Source organism: Jaculus jaculus, chromosome 13 (assembly GCF_020740685.1).
Source record: "Jaculus jaculus isolate mJacJac1 chromosome 13, mJacJac1.mat.Y.cur, whole genome shotgun sequence".
NCBI classification, from domain to species: domain Eukaryota; kingdom Metazoa; phylum Chordata; class Mammalia; order Rodentia; family Dipodidae; genus Jaculus; species Jaculus jaculus.
The window spans coordinates 23413094-23434111 of record NC_059114.1 but is presented as its reverse complement, the minus strand read 5'-3'; the positions used below and the strand labels follow the sequence as shown (position 1 = coordinate 23434111).

At 43.2% G+C, this 21018-nt stretch overlaps 1 protein-coding gene across 1 annotated transcript in view; it reads left to right on the top strand.

Annotated features, from left to right (window-relative positions):
* The window catches only part of LOC101611263 (BRCA1 associated protein), a 45522-nt gene that overhangs the window by 11399 nt on the left and 13105 nt on the right, over positions 1–21018 (top strand). Inside the window, exons 5-9 of the mRNA XM_004670974.2 lie at positions 4657–4770; positions 7938–8086; positions 15133–15208; positions 16862–17000; positions 17358–17467. Of these exons, the coding sequence (XP_004671031.1) occupies positions 4657–4770; positions 7938–8086; positions 15133–15208; positions 16862–17000; positions 17358–17467 (588 nt within the window). The remainder of the gene's footprint in view (positions 1–4656; positions 4771–7937; positions 8087–15132; positions 15209–16861; positions 17001–17357; positions 17468–21018) is intronic.

The window sequence follows — 21018 nt, the reverse complement described above, 5'->3', positions numbered from 1 at the left end:
CTCAAACTCACAGTGATCCTCATACTGCTGCCTCCCGAGTGCTGGGATTAAAGGCGTGCGCCACCACGCCCAGCTGGTCTTTTGAATTTCTTTTAGCCTTGGAGGTCTTAGACTTAGAATCTATACTATGATTTTTAGGAAATTTGTTAACTCTGAATATGGCATTTGTAAATCAGGGAGACATTGGAACATCTAGTGGGTTTGATTTTGTTCGTATGAGTAGAAATATGACTAGTAACCTCTTAGCAGACTGTGTAATTTGTTTTCTTTCATTGTTTTGTTTGTTTATTGTGTGTGTTAAATTTATCTATTTATTTATTTACTTATTTATTTATTTATTTATATGAAAGAGGGAGGGAGGGAGGGAGGGAGGAAGGGAGGGAGGGAGGAAAGAACATGCCAGGTTCTCTTGTTACCACAAACAAACTCCAGATACATGTGCCACTGTGAGTCTGGCTTTACATGAGTACTGGAAAATTGAACCTGGACTGGCAGGCTTTGCAAGCAAACATCTTTAACTACTGAACCATCTCTCCTCAGCTGTTTTTTGTTTTGTTTTTAATTTGCAAGGAGAGGCAGAGTCAGAGAGAATGGGCAGGGTTTTTTGCCACTGCAAATCAACTCTAGATGCATACACCATTTGTACAGTTGGCTTTGTGTGGGTACTGGAGAATCAAACTTAGGGCTATCTCATTTTGTAAGCAAGCACCATTTTTAACTGCTGATCCATCTCCCCAGTCCTACATTTTTTTGAAGCATGGTCTCAATATAGAACAGAATGGCCTCAGCTGCTCTGCAGTCCTCCTACCTCAGCCTCCCAAGGGCTGGGATTAAAGGCATGGGCCATCATACTTGACTTCTTTACATTGTGACTCCATGCAGTGGGAACTTTTTATTCCATTTTTTATTTGTTTGTTTGTTTTGAGACAGGATCTCCCTGTGTAGCACAAGCTCAAACTCTTGGTTTTCCTTCCTGAGCTTCCTGAATGGTGGGATTCACCTAGTTCATTGCAACCATTGTAAAAGTTGTTTTTCCTCTGTTAATATCGGGTTGGGGAGGGGGGTTGCACGCGCGCGCACACACACATGCACATATTTTTTTCTATTTGTTTATTTTCTTGCAAGGAGAGGGAGGGAGATAGAAGAGAGAATGGGTGCACCGGGACCTTTAGCCACTGCCTATGACCTCCAGACACATGGCACCACCTTGTGCATCTGGCTTACGTGGGTACTGGGGAATTGAATCTGGGTCCTTTTGCTTTGCAGGCAAGTGCCTTTACTGCTAAGCCATCTCTCCAGTCCCCGCATTTTGTTTTTTATACTCTTTTTAGTGCACAGCACTATGTGAGGAATATTGGAGGTGTTCAATAAATAATTTGCACAAGTGAACCTACATTTAAAAAACTTTTTAAGCTTTATTTGTGGGTGATTAAGTATATGTATGTGGTACACCTCCTGCCACTGCAAACATACTCTAGACACATGTACCACTTTGGTTTCTGGCTTTAAGTGGATTTGGGAATTGACCTGGAACAATAGGCTTTGCAAACAAGTGCGTTGTACTACTGAGACTTTTTTGTGTGTTTGGTGGGGTAGGTGTTTGTTTTGTAGGGGAGGGTTTCGAGGTAGAATCATCTGGAATTCACTATGTAATCTCAGGTTGGCCTCAAACTCGCAAAGATCCTCCTGCCCCAGCCTTCTGAGTTCTGATATTAAAGGTGTACACCACCATACCCAGTTAGTGTACATTTTTAAATTTTTATTTATTTATTTACTCATTTATTTGAGAGAGAGAGAGAGCTATAATGGGAACACCAGGACCTCCAGTCACTGCAAACAAACACCAGGCACATGCAGCACCTTGTGTGTCTGGTTTACTTGGGTCCTGGGGAATCAAACCTTGGTCCTTTGGCTTTGCAGGCAAGTGCCTTAAGCCATTTCTCCAGCCCACTAGTGTACATTTTTGATACCAGATTTTAAAGAAGACACTATTCTATTCAAATTGAAAATTCCAGGTGCTGATGTTATTTCCAGTAGTATGTTTTGTCTGGGCATGGTGGTGCACACCTGTGATCTTAGCACTTGAGAGACAGGAGGATCAATAATTCAAGCCCAGCCTGAGATATAATACTGAAGCCTTATCTGAAACAACAAAAATACAATTGTTTAATATTGTTTAACAACTCCCTGAAAAAAAGAATAATAAGTCCCACATTAAGTGCATTCACATGCCTGTCCCTTCCTCTGAAGAGACCTGACAACCTGTGCTCTCAAAGGTCTAGGTTGGAGGAGGTATCTGCCTTTGCAGCAGCTGAGGCCAACTCCTAGTGGTGCTGCAGAAGCCTGCCTGAGCTGTAACACCAGTACATCCGTCCATGAGGTCCCTGTGCCACGTACTCATCCAGTTGCATTTTCAGAATAAAAGCCATTGTTTTTGAAGAATGAGGAGGCCATGTTAGGCTGCCTCTTCCTAGTATGAAAGAGAGTTGCTATCCAACAACCAGCTTTATACATTTTAATGTTAAAGTACACAAGACTAAAAGTGCTAGCTTGTGCCAGGCATGGTGGCACATGTCTTTAATCCCAGCACTCTGGAGGCAGAGGTAGGAGAATTACCATGAGTTCAAGGCCACCCTGAGACTACATAGTGAATTCCAAGTCAGCCTGGACCAGAGTGAAACCCTACCTCGAAAAACTTAAAAAAAAAAGGCTAGCTTGCAAAGCCTGTTGGCGTGGGTAGGTTCAATTCCTAAACTACTCAGATAAACAAGATGCAAAAGATGACACAGGGGGCTGAGGACATGGCTTAGTGGTTAAAGGCGCTTGCTTATAAAGCCTGTGGCCTGGGTTTTATTCCCCAGTATGTGCCCACATAAAGATGCTGCAAAGTTACATGCATCTGTACTTAGTTTGCAGCAGTAAAAAGCCCTGATGTGCCCATTCTTTCCTTCCCTCCCCCTTCTCCCCTTGCTCTCAAAAATTTTTAAATGGCACAAGGATCTGATGAGAAGTAGCAAGAGGCCCTGGTACAATATCACAGACACATGCACGCACGCGCACACACACACGCAAATAGGTGGACAGATAAAGTCGAATGCACAGGACTCTACGCAGTTCCCAGATGTGTTCCTTAGGTACCTTTCCCCTCAAGTAAACTACTGCAACCAGAATTGATCATTTTTTTCTCATGGTTTCACTCACTTCTCATATGAGGGAAGCATGGAAATATCTACACTGAGATTATGTCACTGGAGTAAAATCAGAAATTGTTCAACTGGAGTTGTAGAGCTGGCTCATTGGTTAAAGACACTTGCTTGCAAAGCCTGCTGGCTTGGGTTTTATTTCCCAGAACCTGCATAAAGCAAGAAGCAAAAAGTGGCCTAAACATCTGGTATTCCTTTGTATTTTCAAGAGATCCTGCTATGTGTGCAAATAAATACATTTTTTAATGGCCCAGGAAACTTAACAGTGGCTGTGAGATTCGGAGCCTTATGAAGATAGGCAGGCAGGATGCTTTGCCCAGCATAGTCTGAATCTCCTGGTAGAAGTTGACAGTGCAGTGGTTCTTTTTGTGGGCTCCTCCCATACAAGCAGCTGGTCTACAAAGCCAGAGCATTAAGCCAAAGCACAGGACTTTTGATATTCCAAAGTGAACTCCTGGCCTCGGCCTCCACCTCTCTGCTTCCTTGAAAGACTGAGTTGAAAAGCTGGAATTGTATTGTTGCTTTCCCCTTAAGCTAGGCCAGCGGTTTGTCTTACCTGTGTCCTATTCACACCTGCACATGTACCTTTCCTGTGTCTCAATGTTCCATTCATCCTCCACTGCAAAGGAATTGAGCTGCCAGTAGCTTAAAGGATAGACCTGACCTTCATCACATGTCCTACTCTTGTTAACTACACTTGTGAGGGGTCCTCCTGTGACTCATGCGTTATGATTTTGTTTGTTGAAAAGGAGTTGGGGGCTGGAGAGATGGCTTAGAAGTTAAGGCATTTGCCTATGAAGCCAAAGGACCCAGGTTCAATTCCTCAGGACCCAAGTAAGCCAGATGCACAAGGGGCACGTGTATCTAAAGTTCATTTGCAGTGGTTAAAGGCCCTGATGTGCTCATTCTCTCTATGTCTGTCTCCTCTCCCCTCCTCTTCTCCCCTCCCTTCCCCTCCCCTCTCCTCTCCTCCGCTTGCAAATAAAAATAACATTAGAAATAAAAGGAGTTGGTTTTCATCCCATGTTGGTCCTTATTTTTTAGCATGAACGCTAACTTTTTTGGGGGAAAAAAGAATTCTACAATAGCATCAGTTATGATTTGGTTCCAGGATTTGCAGAAATGTTTACTCTTAGCCGCTATGAAGGTGATGACAACGGGTTGGGGGGGAGTTGACTGCCCAGGAAATGCTGACTGTGGCTGGTTGAACGTTAAAAGTATATTGGCTGTCTGCTCACTGCACATCCGTGCCTTCTGCCAGGCCAGCTCAAAACTCTCATGTAACCAGGAAACACTGAAGATGAGAGAATAGACCTGCAGAGTTCCATCAGCGTACCAACCTGCTTCAGGATGGTTGGTTTCTGTCCTAATCATAAATTTTATAAGTGAGGTCATAAGAAGCACATTTCAAGTCTATCTGTTGTTAACTTTTCTTTTCCCTTGATGTACATAGGCTGATGCCGATAGTTTTTATATGGCGTGTAATGGCCGCCAGTTCAACTCAATTGAAGATGATGTTTGCCAGCTGGTCTATGTGGAAAGGGCTGAAGTGCTGAAATCTGAAGATGTAAGTGTGAAGACTTCCTATATTTAGCTGGAAATGTTGCAGATTGGTATAAAATTGAATCCGAAAATATCAGTTGAATTGTCCAGAGTATACCAAGCCATAGAGACAGAAAGTAGATGAGTAGTTACTAGTACTGGGAGAAGAGAGGAATAGGAAATGACTTGTTGATAGGTGTGGGGTCTCTTTTGGGAGCAAATATTCATGAATTAGATAGTGGTGATGGCTGTATATGAGTATATTTAATGTTAATATACTAAAAGCTACTGAAGGGACAGGAGCGGTGGCTTAGCAATTAAAGGCACTTGCTCAGCACCCACATGAAATAAACCCAAAAAGTAGCACAAGCATCTGTCATTCATTTCAGAAGCAAGAGACTCTGGCATGCATGTGTGCACACACTCTCACACATATGAAAATAAATAAAATATCTTTTAAATGTTTGTTTTTACTTATTTATTTGAGAGAAACAGGCAGAGAGAGAGAGAATGGGCACATCAGGGCCTCCAGGCACTGCAAACAAACTCTAGATGCATGCGCACCTTGTGCATTTGGGTTATATGGGTCCTGGGGAATCGAGCCTCGAACCAGGGTCCTTAGGCTTCACAGGCACATGCTTAACTGCTAAGCCATCTCTCCAGCCCCCAAAAAAATATTTTTAAAAGGGCTGGAAAGGTGGTGCATGCGTCTATAGTGAGTTTGCAGTGGCTGGAGGCCCTGGCGTGCCCATTCTATCTCTAAAGTAAATAAAAATAAAACATTTTAAAAAATGAAAAATAAGAATTAACAAATAGTTGTGTCATTTACTTTAGAGTTGTGACCCTTTGGCTTAAAATAAAGGGCAAGTAATTCTACAAAAACAACAAAAATAAAATAAATCCCACTGAAGTTAAAATGGAGAATTGGAGGTGTGGGGACACAGCCCAGTTGGTAGAGTGTTTGTCTAGATTGAATGAGGCCCTGGGATTGATTTCCAGCACTGCATCAACTGGACATGGTGGTGGTGCATGCCTATAATTCCAGCACTCTGGAATTGGAGGCAGGAGGATCATAAGTTCAGAACCATGCTTGGTTACATGGTATGTTCAAGACCCAGCTGAGATAAATGAAACTGTCTCAAAAACAAACAAGCAAGCCAGCCTTGGTGGCTTGGTGGCACACACCTTTAATCCCAGGCAGAGGTAGGAGGAACACTGTTCAGTTTGAGGTCACCCTGAAACTATATAGTGAATTTCAGGTGAGCCTGGATCAAAGTGAAACCCTACCTTGTAAAACTAACTAGCTAGCTCATTATCTAAATAAATAAATAAGCCAGGCATAGTGGTGTATGCCTCTAATACCAGCAGAGGTAGGAGGGTAACCATGAATTTAAGGCCATCCTGGAGCTACAGTAATAATAAATAAGAATAAAATGGATAATTTTGATTTTTTTTTAATTTATGAGAGAGAGAACTGGTGCACCAGGGCCTTGGCCACTGCAGTCAAACTCCAGACACGTGTGTCATGTTGTGCATCTGGCTTACGTGGGTTCTAGAGTCAAAACTGGGTCCTTAGGCTTTGCAAGCAAGTACCTTTAACCACTAAGCCATTTCTCCAGCTCCCGACAATTTTAATTTTTAAAATGTAAACAACAGGGCTAGAGAGATGGCTCAGTGATTAGGGCACTTGCCATCAAAGCTTAACAACCCAGGTTCCATTCTCTAGTGCCCACTTAAAGCCAGATGCACCAAGTGGCTCATGCATCTGAAGTTTGTTTACATTGGCTGGAGGCCTTGGTGTGCCCATTCTCTTTCTCCCTCTCTCTATATCTCTGCTTGCAAATAAATACTAAAAGTATTTTTTTTTTTTTTCAAGGTAGGGCCTCACTCTAAGCCCAGACTAACCTGGAATGCACTATGTAGTCTTGGGTGGCCTCAAGCTCACAGCAATCCTCCTACCTCTGCCTCCTGAGTGCTAGGATTAAAGGCATGCGCCACCACCCCTGGCTTTTAATATATTTTTATTTGGTCATGTGTATGTGCATGCTTAGGGTGGGCACTCGAGGGTCTCTTGCTGCTGCAAATGAATGCCAAACAGAAGCACCATTTTTTGCATCTGATCTTATGGGAGTACTGAGGAAATGAACATAGGCAGGCAGGTTTTGCAAACAGGTGCCTTTAACTGCTGAGTTGTTATTTATCTGCTAGAAGAGAGAGAAGAGAGACAAACAGAGAATAGGTGTGCCAGGGCCTGTAGTCCCTCCAAGGGTATGTTTCACTATTTGCATCTGGTTTTATGTGGGCACTGGGCAATTGAACTGAGGTCATTAGGCTCTGCAGGCAATCGCCTTAATTGCTGAGCTATCTCTCCAGCCCACTATTTTTTATTTATTTGTTTACAAGCAGAGAGAGGGAGAAAATAATAAAATAAAATAAAATAAAATGCTTGTATGTTAATTTTTTTTAAAGCAGCAACTTGCCAGGTGTGGTGGCGCACACCTTTAATCCCAGCACTTGGGAGGCAGAGGTAGGAGGATTACTGTGAGCTCAAGGTGACCCTGAGACTCCATAGTGCATTCCAGGTCAGCCTGGGCTAGAGTGAAATCCCATCTTGAAAAACTCAAAAAAAAAAAAAAAAAAACCAGTAACTTGGGGCTGGGGAAATGGCTTAGCCATTAAGGCATTTATCTGTGAAGTCTAAGGACCCCCGTTTCTATTCCCCAGGACCAATGTAATTCAGATGCATAAGGGGGCACATGTGTCTGGAGTTGGTTTGCAGTGGCTTGAGGCCGTGGTACACCCATTCTTTCTTTCTCTTTGCCTCTTCCTCTCTCAAATAAATAAAATATTAAAATAAATAAAGATACAGAATTGGGGACTGGAGAGATGGCTTAGCAGTTATGGCACTTGCCTGCAAAGCCAAAGGACTTAGGTTCAGTTCCCCAGATGCATAAAGTGGCACATGCGTCTAGAGTTCATTTGCAGTGGCTGGAGGCCCTGGTGTGCCCCTTCTCTCTCTCTGCCTCATAAATAAATAAAAACTTTTTAAAAAAAATGCAGGGACTAGAGAGAGAGAGCTTGTTTTCAGTGGCTAGAGGCCCTGGAAGGAACAAAAGCAACAGGAAATGTTATTCAAAGATAAAGATGGTAGGGGATGAATTGTGAGGCTTAACATGAAGCATTTTCCTGCAGGGTGCCAGCCTCCCTGTGATGGACCTGACTGAGCTCCCCAAGTGCACAGTGTGTCTGGAGCGCATGGACGAGTCTGTCAATGGCATCCTGACCACATTGTGTAACCACAGCTTCCACAGCCAGTGTCTGCAGCGCTGGGACGACACGACGTGAGTGCAAAGGCTGCCCTACCCTATCAGATTCACTGTGAACCCCTTTCCTCCTCCTCAGAATTTAAAACAGCCATCAACAGTTGAACACTCCAGTTGGTACCATAGTAGCACAGAGGCATCCCTAAATCAAGTGTTTCTTAGATTCTTCATGATCCTGAATTCTTGTGGACTTTCCCAAAGCAGCAGTACTAGCTTTTGTTTCCATCCAAGAGCTAGGCCAGAATGAGTCAGTCAGTGGGAGGGAGAGAGGGAGGGAGGGAAGAAGGAAGAGAGACACACACATAAATGCACGCATACACAAGCAAATCTTGGCGTTGAGGCTCTTGTGTTAAAGTATCTCTTGGGTGGCAGAGTACTTGCTAATATGAACATGACTCTTGAGTTCAACCCCTAGCACAGGAAAAAAAAAAATCTTATGTCTTAAACTTCCTATATTGTGTACTCTTAGTTGATCTGCCTTTTACTTCAGCTCTCTTACCTACTGGTCTGCAGCATCCTGGGATTTTTGACATTCTGACGTGTAGGTGGGACAAAGTCTTTTGTGGACTCAGACTCACTGTGCTCACTGTGTAGCTGAGAATGATCTTGAATTCTGCCTCCTTAGAACTGAGATTACAGATATGTGCCACCATGCTTGGTTTATCCCATGCTGGTGATAGAACCCAGAGCTTCAGGCACTGTTGCCATCAGTTTTGCATTTCTGGCAGAAAACACCCAGTCAAGAGCAGCTTATAAGAGGAAATGGTTTATTGTGGTTACAAACTCAAGGGGACTCTCCATGATGGCAGGAGAAAACTGTATGAGCAGAGGGTGGACATCACCTCCTGGCCAGCATCAGTGGACAACATTAGAAAGAGAGTGTGCCAGCACTGGCAAGGGGAAGCTGGCTATTAACACCCATAAGCCCACCCCCAATAATACATCACTTTCAGGAAGCTCCAATTCCTAGATTGTCCTCAGTTGGGGACCTAGCATTCAGAGCACATAAGTTTATGGGGAACAACACATGCCTGCTAGGTAAGCACTCTGCTAGTTGAGGTACATCCCAGCCCAACACTTAGCTTTTTGGGACTGTTGATGGGTTGGAGGCCAGAAGTTACAGAAATCACCATGTATGAGGCACACATCTGTGTGTCATTACAATGCACAGAGACCTTACTTGTAGGTGTCACTACTTCAGACAGAACTGAGTTGGTGTCTGAGCCTTTTTTGTCATCCTAAATGGAGTTGTATTGCTCCTTTACAAACTTTACACACACACAATAAGTGTAAACTCATATCTTTAATGGGTATGACAAAAGAGCAGTTTGCAGTATTGTGACTGGGGACTTGGAATCCTGACACATTACCAATCTGAGAACGGTCCTCCAAGAGGATAGGTAGGAGTTAGCCAGGTGAAGAGTGGGAGCCAGAGAAAGGAGTGGAGGAAAGGAGGTGTGCATGAGAAGGGCAAATCACAGTCCTAACTCCAGAAGTTAGGAGGGTGAAGGTCCACAGAAACCCTTGTTCACCTGTATGATGTAGCACAGAAGCTAGAAGATTGCCAGCTTTCAGCAAGGACACTGCCTGGTTTGCTCATGCTAAGTCTGTGGTTGAGAGCGGCTTTGTGCCTTGGCATATACATGATGCCATGCTAGATATTGAGGCAAGAACTAAACACAGACCCTCCTCCAAGAAGTACATTCTAAAGAGTTTATGCTTACCTCAATGCATGTGATTGCATCTAGGCTGAGGAAGAGAAAACATGGCCCAACCTGTGGTGCTCAGAAAGGCAGCTTTGAGGCAGACTCCTACTGTGCCTTTTTTATAAATGGAGAACCATTCTTCCACAGTCTTCCTAAATATATCAAGAAAATAAAATTAAGGGATTGGGAAAATGACTCAGTGGTTAAGTGCATTTGCACCATGAGCCTGACAACGGGAGTTTAGATCCCCAGAACAGAAAGCTGAATGGAAGTAGCACACAGGACTATAATCCTAATGTGCCTACTGCAACAGAAAGTGCTTTTAGTAGAATCCCAAAGTTCAAACCAGCTAGTGTAGTGTTCTCAGTCAGTAGCAAAATGAGAAAGACTGCCTTAGGGCTGGGAAGATGGTTTAGTGATTAAAGGCATTTGCTTGCAAGCCCTACTGACCCTAGCCACCCACTTAAGTGAGATGCAAAAAATGGTGCAAGTGTCTGGTGTTCATTTGCAGGACAAGAGGCCCTGGTGCATCATGCATATGTGCATGCACTGTGCTTATGGGCAAATGAATAATTTTTTGTTGTTTTTTTGAGGTAGGATCTCGCTGTAGCCCAGGTTGACCTGGAATTCACTATGTAGTTTCAAGGTGACCTCGAACTCATGGCAGGCCTCTGCCTCCCAAGTGCTGGGATTAAAGGCGTGTGCCACCACACTCAGTTTAAATAAAATTTTTAAAGTCAAGGACCAACACTCAGATTGTCCTCTAACCACATGTTCCATGACACGTGTGCATACAGACACACACAAGAAAATAGAAAAGAAGATTGAAAAGCCAAGGAAGGAATGGAAAGATGGCTTAGTGGTCAAGACACTTGCCTGCGAAGCCTTAAGGACCCAAGGTAAGGACCCTAGGACTCACATAAAGCCAGATACACAAGGTGGCACATGCATCTGGAGTTTGCTTGTGCGGCTGGAAGCCTTGGGGTACCCATTCTTTCTTTCTCTCTCTCTCCCTCTCTCTCTCTATCTCTCTCTCTCTCTCTCTCTCTCTCTCTTTCAATCTGTTTCTCTCTCAAATAAAAATAAATTAAAAAGCCAAGGTAGGTGGCACAAGCCTGTAATCCCAGTACAAGGGAGGTACAAGCAGGAATATCAGAAATTCAGGCTGTGGAGATGGCTCAGTGGTTACAGTTGCTTTCTTGCAAAGCCTGCCTGAGTTTGATTGCCCAGTACCCACATAAAGCTAGACAAGGTAGCATATGTGTCTGGATCTCATATGTAATGCCAAGAGGTTCTGATATGAACCCCTCTCTCTCTCAAATAAATTAAAAAGAAATTCAAAGGCCAGTGTAGTGGCACACACCTTTAATCCCAGCACTTTGGAGGCAGAGGTAGGCGGGTCGCCATGAGTTCAAGGCCACCCTGAAAATATAGAGCAAATTCCAGGTCAGCCTAGGTTAGTGAGACCTGACCTCGGGGGGGGGGGGGGGAATCAAGTATATCTCTGATTACATAGTGAGTTCAAGGATAGTCTGGATTACATAAGACCATGTCTCAAAAAATAAGTAGCCAGCCAGGCATGGTGGCACATGCCTTTAATCCCAACACTTGGGAGGCAGAGGTAGGAGGATCACCATGAGTTCGAGGCTACACTGAGACTACATAGTAAATTCCAGGTCAGCCTGAGCTAGAGTGAGACCCTGCCTCGGAAAACCAAAAATAAATAAAGGCTGGAAGATAGCATAGTGGTCAAAGGTGCTTGTTTCCAAAGTTTGTAGGCTCAGGTTCAGTTTCCCATGTAAAGCCAGATGCACCAAGTGGTACGTGTGTCTGGAGTTCATTCACACTGAGAAGAGGCCCTGGTATGTCCATTCTTATAGATAATCATACTTCAAGCAAAATTAATAACATCTTAAATTTTATTTATTTTATTGTTGTTATTTGGGGGGATCAAGGTAGGGTGTGTCTCTTGCCCAGGGTGATATAGACTCAGGCTGGCCTTAAACTCACTTGATCCTCCTACTTCTGCCTGCCAAGTGCTGGGATTAAAGTTGCTTGCCACTATGCCTGGCAGCACCTTAAATCTTAAATATAACCATTAATATTTAGCTCTTTGATCATCTGTCAGGTGTATTCAGCCTGTGATGGGCTGCATGTAGCTGAGGATAGCTATGAATGTAGCCCAACACAAATAAATAGGAACTTACCTGCAACATTAAGGGGTTAGGGTTTTTGGTTTGATATTTGCAACTTGATTATTTTTTAACCATGAGCTTTATAGATGAAAATATTGTGTCATAGTATCAAAAAATTGCATTTGCTGAATGTTAAAGACTGGAAAAAGCTATCAAGTTCAAAATTCCTCATTTTCCTCTGCTTTATAAAGATTTTATGTAATTTCATTTTGTATAAGAATAACTTAAAGCTGGGCGTGGTGGCGCACACCTTTAATCCCAGCACTCGGGAGGCAGAGGTAGGAGGATCACTGAGAGTTCGAGGCCACCCTGAGACTACATAGTGAATTCCAGGTCAGCCTGAGCCAGAGTGAGACCCTACCTTGAAACACCAAAAAAAAAAAAAAAAAAAAAAAGAATAACTTAAGCCAGGCGTGGTGGGCTAGAGTGAGACCCTACCTTGAAAAAATAAAAAAGAGAATAACTTAAAAAATGTTTGTCTTTGGCCGGGCATGGTGGCACATATCTTTAATCTTTAATCTCAACATTCTGGAGGCTCAAATGGGAGGATCTCCATGAGTTCAAGACCAGCCAGCTGGAGCTACAGAGTGATTTCCAGGTCAGCCTAGGCTAGAGTGAGAACCTTCCTTTAAAAAAAAAAAAAAGGCTGGAGAGATGGCTTAGCGGTTACGCGCTTGCCTGTGAAGCCTAAGGACCCCGGTTCGAGGCTCGGTTCCCCAGGTCCCACGTTAGCCAGATGCACAAGGGGGCGCATGTGTCTGGAGTTCATTTGCAGAGGCTGGAAGCCCTGGCGTGCCCATTCTCTCTCTCTCCCTCTATCTGTCTTTCTCTCTGCGTCTGTCACTCTCAAATAAATTAATTAATTAATTAAAAAAATAAAAATAAATTTAAAAAAGGGGGGGGCCTGGAGAGATGGCTTAGTGTTTAAGGTGCATGCCTGTGAAGCCTAAGGACCCAGGATTGATTATCCAGGTCCCAGATGCACATGATGGCACATACATCTACCCATACTCTCCCTCTCCGTGTCTCAATAAATAAATAGAGTCTGTATCTTTCTCTGTATCTGCCTTGCCTCTTCTATGGTTCTTTAAAATAAGTAAAAAGCACGGGAGAGATGGCTTAGCAGTTAAGGCACTTGCCTGTGAAGCCTAAGGACCCAGGTTCAGTTCTACAGGTCCCACATAAGCCAGGTGCACATGGTAGCACATACATCTAGAGTTCATTTGCAGTGACTAGAGGTCCTGGCATGCCCATTCCCATTCTCTCTCTCTAGTAAATAAATAAATAAATAAAAATAAAATCTTTTAAAAATAAATAAATTGAGGCTGGAGAGATGCCTTAGCGGTTAAGCGCTTGCCTGTGAAGCATAAGGACCCTGGTTCTAGGCTCAGTTCCCCAGGACCCATGTTAACCAGATGTACAAGGTGGTGCATGCGTCTGGAGTTTGTAGTGCCTGGAGGCCCCGGCGCACCCATTCTCTATCTGCCTCTTTCCCTGTCTGTCACTCTCAAATAAATAAAAATAAATAAAAGTTGCCTTTTAAACATCTTATAGTAAATTTTAAAGTAATGTAAGGGAGCCAAGTGTGGTAACTCACACCTTTAATCCCATCACTTGGAAGTCTTAAGTAGGAGAATCAACAGGAGTTTGAAGCTAGCCTGAGCTAGAGTGAGACCCTGCCTTTAAGAGGGGGGAGCCAGGCATGGTGGCACACACCTTTAATCCCAACACTCAGGAGGCAGAGGTAGGAGGATCATCATGAGTTCGAGGCCCCCCTGAGACCACATAGTGAATCCCAGGTCAGCCTGAGCTAGAGCGAGACCCTACCTCAAAAAATGAAAGAAAAAAATTTTAATTTTTAAAAAAATAAAGGGGGACCAGACGTGGTGGCAAATGCCTTTAATCCCAGCACTGGGGAGGCAGAGGTAGGAAGATCAATGTGAGTTTGAGGCCTCATTGAGACTAGAGTGAATTCCAGGTCAACCTGTGCTTAGAGTGAGACCCTACCTTGAAAAACCAAAAAATAAAAAAGGGGGTGGACACTGGAAAGGTGGCCTAGTGGTTAAGGCACTTGTCTGTGAAGCCTATGGACACGGTTTCCATTCCCCAGTGCCCATGTAAGCCAGATGCACATAGTGGCTCATGCATTTGGAACTCATTTGCAGTAGCTAGAAGCCCTGGCACACCCATATTCTCATTCTCTCTCCTTATTCTCATTCATCCTTCCTCCTTCCCCCCCTCCCCCCTCCCTCCCTCCCTCCCTCCCTCTCTCCCTCCCTCCCTCTCTCTCTCTCTCCCTCCCTCCCTCCCTCTCTCTCTCAATAAAGTAAAATAAAATTTTTAAAAGAGAGATCGAGGAAGAGCCAGATGTGGTGGCTCACACCTTTAATCCCAGCTCTCAGGAGATAGAGGTAGGAGCATTGCCATGAGTTCGAGGTCACCCTGAGACTCCATAGTGAATTCCAGGTCAGCCTGGGCTAGAGTGAGACACTACCTCAAAAGAAAAAGAAAAGAAAAGGCCGGGTGTGGTATATACCTTTAATCCCAGTATTTGGGAGGTCAGCCTAGGAGTACAAAGTGAGTCCAGGTCAGCCTGGACTCAAAGAAAACGACAGGGGTGCTGGAGAGATGGCTCAGCAGTCAAGTCACTTGCTTACAAAATCTAATGACCTGAGTTCGAGTCCCCAGTATCAATGTAAAGCCAGAAGTGCAAAGTGGCATTCATTTGCTAGAGGCCCTGGGGTGCACATTCTGTCCCCACCCCTGCTTGCAGTTAAGTGTGTGTGTGTGTGTGTGTGTGTGTGTGTGTGTGTGTGTGTGTGTGTACATATATATATATATTTTTTTTTCTTGGTGGGGGGTTTCAAGGAAGGGTCTTACTCTAGCTCAGGCTGACCTGGAATTTACTATGTACTCTCAGGGTGGCCTCGAACTCATGGTGATCCTCCTACCTCTGCCTCCTGAGTTCTGGGACTAAAGGCGTGTGCCACTACGCCCGGCTTTATTTATATATATATTTATTTATTTATTTATTTTTAAATGTGGCAAAATGACAACATGAAAGTAAAATGTAAGAGATGGTGTAAGTTTGCTATTTGATGTTTGGATTCTGTAAAAGCTTGTAAGAGCTGAATGTCCTGTTACCTTTCCATGTTCTGGACAGGTGTCCTGTTTGCCGGTACTGTCAGACCCCAGAGCCAGTAGAAGAAAACAAGTGTTTTGAGTGTGGTGTTCAGGAAGTAAGTAATGGGTGGTGAAAAGAATAATGAACCCAGCTTTCTTTCTCTAGGAGTTTCTTTTGCCCAGTGCAGCTTAAATTCTTGGTGAAGCCAATTCTCATTTTTGTTTTTGGTCTGGAGTCAACAAATATGAATACATAAATAGGTTACTTCTAAGCAAAATATTTTATTCTTAAGCCGGGTATGGTGGCGCATGGCTTTAATCCCAGCACTCAGGAGGCAGAGGTAGGACGATCACTGTGCATTCAAGGCCACCCTGAGAACACATAGTGAATTCCAGGTCAGACTCGCCTAGAGTGAGATGCTACCTCAAAAAACAAAACAAAACAAAAAAAACACCTTTATTCTCTATTAGATGTTCATTCATGATTTCTGCATCTTTTTGATACTGCTTATTTAGAGATCTTCAAAAAAACATACATAGATAATGATGGGATGGTGGACCCATAAAATTGCTCTTGATTATTGAGTTTTAAACCTTTTGCAAATGCCAGTTATGGTGTCACATGCCTTTAATCTCAGCACTCAGAAGGCAGAGGTAGGAGGATTGCTATGAGTTTGAGGCCACCTTGAGACTACATAGTGAATGCCAGAACAGCCTGGGTTAGAGTGAGACCTACCTAGTAAAAATTAAATAAAACAAGAAGAAAACCTCATGCAAGAGGTTTTTTAGGGATCCGGGCATGGTGGTGTACACCTTTAATCCCAGCATTTGGGCGGCAGAGGTAGGAGGATCACTATGAGTTTGAGGCCAGCCTGAGACTACATAGTGAATTCCAGGTCAACCTGGACTACAGCAAGACCCTACCTTGATTAAAAACAAAACAAATAAATAAATAGAAGAAGAAAGAAAGTCTTGTAGGGGCCTGAGGAGCTGGCTCAGTGGTTAAAGTTGCTGAGTTGGGTTTGATTCCTCAGTACCCACATAAAGCCAGGTGTACATGGCACATGCATCAGTTTGTTTGGACTACAAGAGGCCCTGGTGTGTCCATTCTCCCTCTCTCCCTCTCCCTCCCTCCCTCCCTCCCTCTCTCTCTCTCTCTCTCTCTTTTTAAGTTGGGTCTCATTCTAACCCAGGCTGACCTGGAATTCACTTTGTAGTCTCAGAATGGCCTCGAACTTGTGGCAGTCCTCTTACCTCAGCCTCCCGAGTGCTAGGATTAAAGTTGTGGGGGGTTTTTTGTTTTGTTTTTTTTGTTTTTTTGAGGTAAGGTCTCACTCTAGCCCAGGCTGACTTGGAATTCACTATGAAGTCTCAAGGTGACCTCAAAGTCACAACAACCCTGCTCCTACTTCTGCCTCCTGAGTGTTGGGATTAAAGGCATGTGCCATCATGCCCAGCCATTTTCTCTTTCTCAAATAAGTAAATAAACAAAAATTGGCCAGGTGTGGTGCACGCCTTTAATCCCTGCACTTCGGAGGTAGAGGTAGGAGGATCCCTGTGAGTTCAAGATCACCCTGAGACTACATCATGAATTCCAGGTCAACTTGGGCTAGTATGAGATCCTACCTTGAAAAATCAAAAAAATATGTTTGTTTTTTTTTGTCAAGCATGGTGTCACACACATAAGCCTTATCTGGTATTTGCCCTTCAGTGGCAGGTGGCCAAATCATGTGCTTTAAGTGATTAAGATCTTGTCTTGCTCTTGGCAGAACCTTTGGATTTGTTTAATATGTGGCCACATAGGATGCGGACGGTACGTGAGTCGGCATGCTTATAAGCACTTTGAGGAGACACAGCACACCTATGCCATGCAGCTCACCAACCATCGTGTCTGGGACTATGCTGGAGGTGAGCCCTGTTCTTGTTTTCTAATTTGGATTCTTTCTCCATGGAGACTTCCTTCTGAACCAGTCTACTCTCCCTTACAACTTGACAAGTCCTCTTCCTGACAGCTGTTGCAGACTCAAATTCCAGGGCTGCCCCCAGGGCACCATTTCTGTCTTAGAGACACACTTGTACACAGACTTTGTACCTCTACTCCTGCCTGCTCGCTTTAAGGTCCAAATGATTTGACCCAATTTAAAAGATACATTACAAGGCATTTAATTTAGATCTCTGAAACACATTTTTTTCAGAGTTAAGAGCACATGAAGGCTTTTTTCATTCTGAAAAAGCACACTTTGGTTGACTTATTCTTTTCTTTAGATAACTATGTCCATCGGCTAGTTGCAAGTAAGACAGATGGAAAAATTGTACAATATGAATGCGAGGGTGACACTTGCCAGGAAGAGAAAATAGATTCCTTACAGTTGGAGGTAAGATGTTTACTAGTTACCACTTAGTACCTGTTCCTACTACTTTTTACCTTTCTAGCTAGAAAGGCTATTTGACTTTAATTTTTCCATTTACCCTGCATAGAGACTTTTTTAAGTTTTGTTATTGCTATGAATTTACATGTTTTTCATTTTAAGAAGTATACACTTCACCGTGCCTTATTTTCACTGTGATGTTCCTAGTTAACTTCAGATTATCTTTGGCAATACCAATAAAACTAGAACATTGCTATTAGCACCACAATAGCAGCTGGAAACTTAATAGATTTATTTGGTCAGAATGGGCAAAGCCCGTAGCATCTTTCCTTCTCAGAAGCATTTTCATTGAGCTGTCATTGTATAATTAGGAATTTATGTGTCTATATGCAGATGTGTATTCAAAGTACTTTAGTTAAAGCCAGTTTTGAATATTCATATATTTGAAGTAACAACAAATTTATTACACTCTTGCCATGAGTTCAAGGTCATCCTGAGACTATGTAGTGAATTCCAGGTCAGCCTGAGCTAGAGTGAAACCCTACCTTTAAAAAAAAAATTAATACAATCTCATTTTTCTGTCTGGCAGTAAAAACTTGCCTACTATAAAGTTGTTCTACTGTGAATATATTCATGGTTACTTTTGTTTGGTTGGTTTTGGTTTTTGTAAGGATTTGATTGTTTGGTAGGGCTTCCTTTTATTTATTTATTTTTTTAGAGTCTTTCAATGTAACCCAGGTTGGCCCTACAACAGATGATCTTTCTGCCTGTGCTTGCTGAGTACAGAGATGTCCGGATGTACTACCATGCTCAATCTAAATTTTCTCTTAACAAAGGGGAAGTTTCAATGGGAATCCTATTTTACACAAATTTCAAAAATGTTTTGAAGAAAGAGCTGGGTATGTGCTTCAAATCTATAAACTTACCACGCAGAAGGCTGAATCTAGACCATTCATTAATTGAAAATTGATGATGAAACAAGACATCTCCAAACAACAGATAACTACCATCAAACCTTTAATTTTCAGAAGAAATGACATCTGAAAACATGCTCATCTCTAGACTCTTAAAGGTCTGATAGATTCAGAAAGTAGCTTTAAATAAGGCAAATATTATTAATAAGAAGCTGAGCATGACGCGTCTTGAGTTCATATGCAGAGGCTGGAAGCCCTGGCGCGCCCATTCTCTCTCTCCCTCTTTCGGTCTTTCTGTCTGTGTCTGTCGCTCTGAAATAAATAAATAAATAAAAATTAAAAAAAAAAAAACATTTTTAAAAAAAAAAGAAGCTGAGCATGGTGGCACACCCCTTTAATCCCAGCACTCAGGAGGCAGAGGTAGGAGAATTGTGTGATTTGGGGGCCAGCCTGAGACTATAGAGGGAATTCCTGGTCAGTCTGGGCTAGAGCGAGACCCTATCTTAAAAAAACAATATAACTCGGACATCGTGGTGCATGCCTTTAATCCCAGCACTTGGCAGAGGTAGGAGGATCACCATGAACTCAAAGCCAGCCTGGGCTACAACTAGACCCTACCTCAAAAAAACAAAATTAGAAAAGAAAAGAAAAATTATTGTTAGGGCCTGGAGAGATGGCTCAGCAGTTAAGATGCTTGCTTGCAAAGCCTAAAGACCCGAGTTTGATTCCCCATATAAACAAGGTGGCACATGCATCTGGAGTTCATTTGCAGTGGCTGGAGGCCCTGGCATGTCCCTTTTCTTTTCTCCTCCTCTCCCTCCCTCCCCCCCCATATATATGTGTGTGTGTGTGTGTGCGCGCGCGCGCGCGCGCGTGCCTTTGTCTCTTTCAGATAAATAAAATATAAATATATATGTATTTTTTAATAAGTTACCACATTGACAAAGGAAAGATCAAACTATTGACACATTTTGTTCATTCAAGAAATAGTTTGTGTGAGGTAAGAAGATGACTTATCTGTTAAAAGTGCTGGCTTGCAAACAAAGCCTACTGGCCCAGGTTCAGTTCCCCAGACACAAAGTGCCACATGCATCTGAACTTTGTTTGTAGCAAGAGAGACCCTGGTATACCCATATACACACACATACATACAAATAAAAACATTGTGAGGCTAAGGCAGTAAGTCAGTAGTAAAGCACTTGCACAGCATGCATCAGGATATATTTTGATCCCTAACACCTCAAAAAGGAAAGAAAGAAATATAAAGAGAAAGAGAAAAAAGAGGGAAAGGAGAAAAAGGGAAAGAGATAGAAGTTTTGGTTAATGGCTACTCTGTGTCAGCCACTACCAATACCATTACATGCAGCATCAGGCCGTCTCCTGCCCTCACAAACCCCACATTCTGTCATCATCGCCTTCTCTAAGGTTCTTCCCAATTTTTTTTTAACTTTTTCATTTATTTATTTGAGAGAGAGAGAGGCAGAGAGAGAATGGGCACATCAGGGCCACCAGACACTGCAAACAAACTCCAGACGCATGTGCACCTTTGTGCATCTGGCTTATGTGGGTTCTGGGGAATTGAACCTGGGTCCTTTGGCTTTGCAGGCAAATGCCTTGACCACTAAGCCATCTCTCCAGCCCTCCTAATTGTTCTTTATGTCTGCAGACATGCTCACAACCCTTCTACCTTCTGTCATAGTCTTTTCCAAATGGAGATGCAACTTTGCCACTGCTTGGTGGGCAGGCCTCAATATAACAGTAAAAAAATATAACAGCCTAGCCCTGGGGCTGGGGGAGGGAGGTGCCTTAAAGGTGCTTGTTTGCCAAGCCTGCCAGTACAGGTGTGATTCCCCAGTACCCAGAAAGAGCCAGGTGTACAGAGTGGTATATGCATTAGAAGTTCATTTATCTGTTCTCCTGCATATTCTCATTCTCCCTCTCTCCCTCTTTTTTCTCTTTCCTTGCAAATAAATAAAAAACATTTTTACATATTTAAAACTACAACCCTAGTGCTACCATATCTGAGTACTGCACACTTCAGCCTCATGTTAATGCAGTGCCAAAGAGACCCTAAAATGTTCACAGCTCTGTACTGATTCAGCAGTTCTCTAGAATCTGTCTCCAGTCTGTCAGCAGCCTCTCATTCTCATCTTCCCAAAATCCCCCAATCCTACTGCAGTCTGCCGTCTGTCCTCCCCCTATAGTTAACAGCACTATTTGTTAGTCTCATCATACAGCAAACATTTCTTGGCATTCAACATGTGCCAGACCATGGGGGATATGGAGGTACAATATGGTCCTCGCTTTCATAGAGTTAACAGTCCAGTCAGAGTGACAGGCATGTAAACCTTGGATTAAGCACTAGGGTCTGAGGGCTCCTACTGGTAGACATGGTACTACAGGAGTTGAGAGGAGACTCAGTCCAGGGGTATAGACATGGAGAAGCTGGTTAGAATTATACATATTAGCTGGGCGTGCTACTGCACGCTTCTAATCCCAGCACTCGGGAGGCAGAGGTAGGATCACCATGAGTTCGAGGCCACCCTGAGACTACATAGTGAATTCCAGGTCACCCTAGGCTAGAGTGAGACCCTACCTCAAAAAAAAAAAAAAATTATATACATGTTTTGTGATAGTAATGGC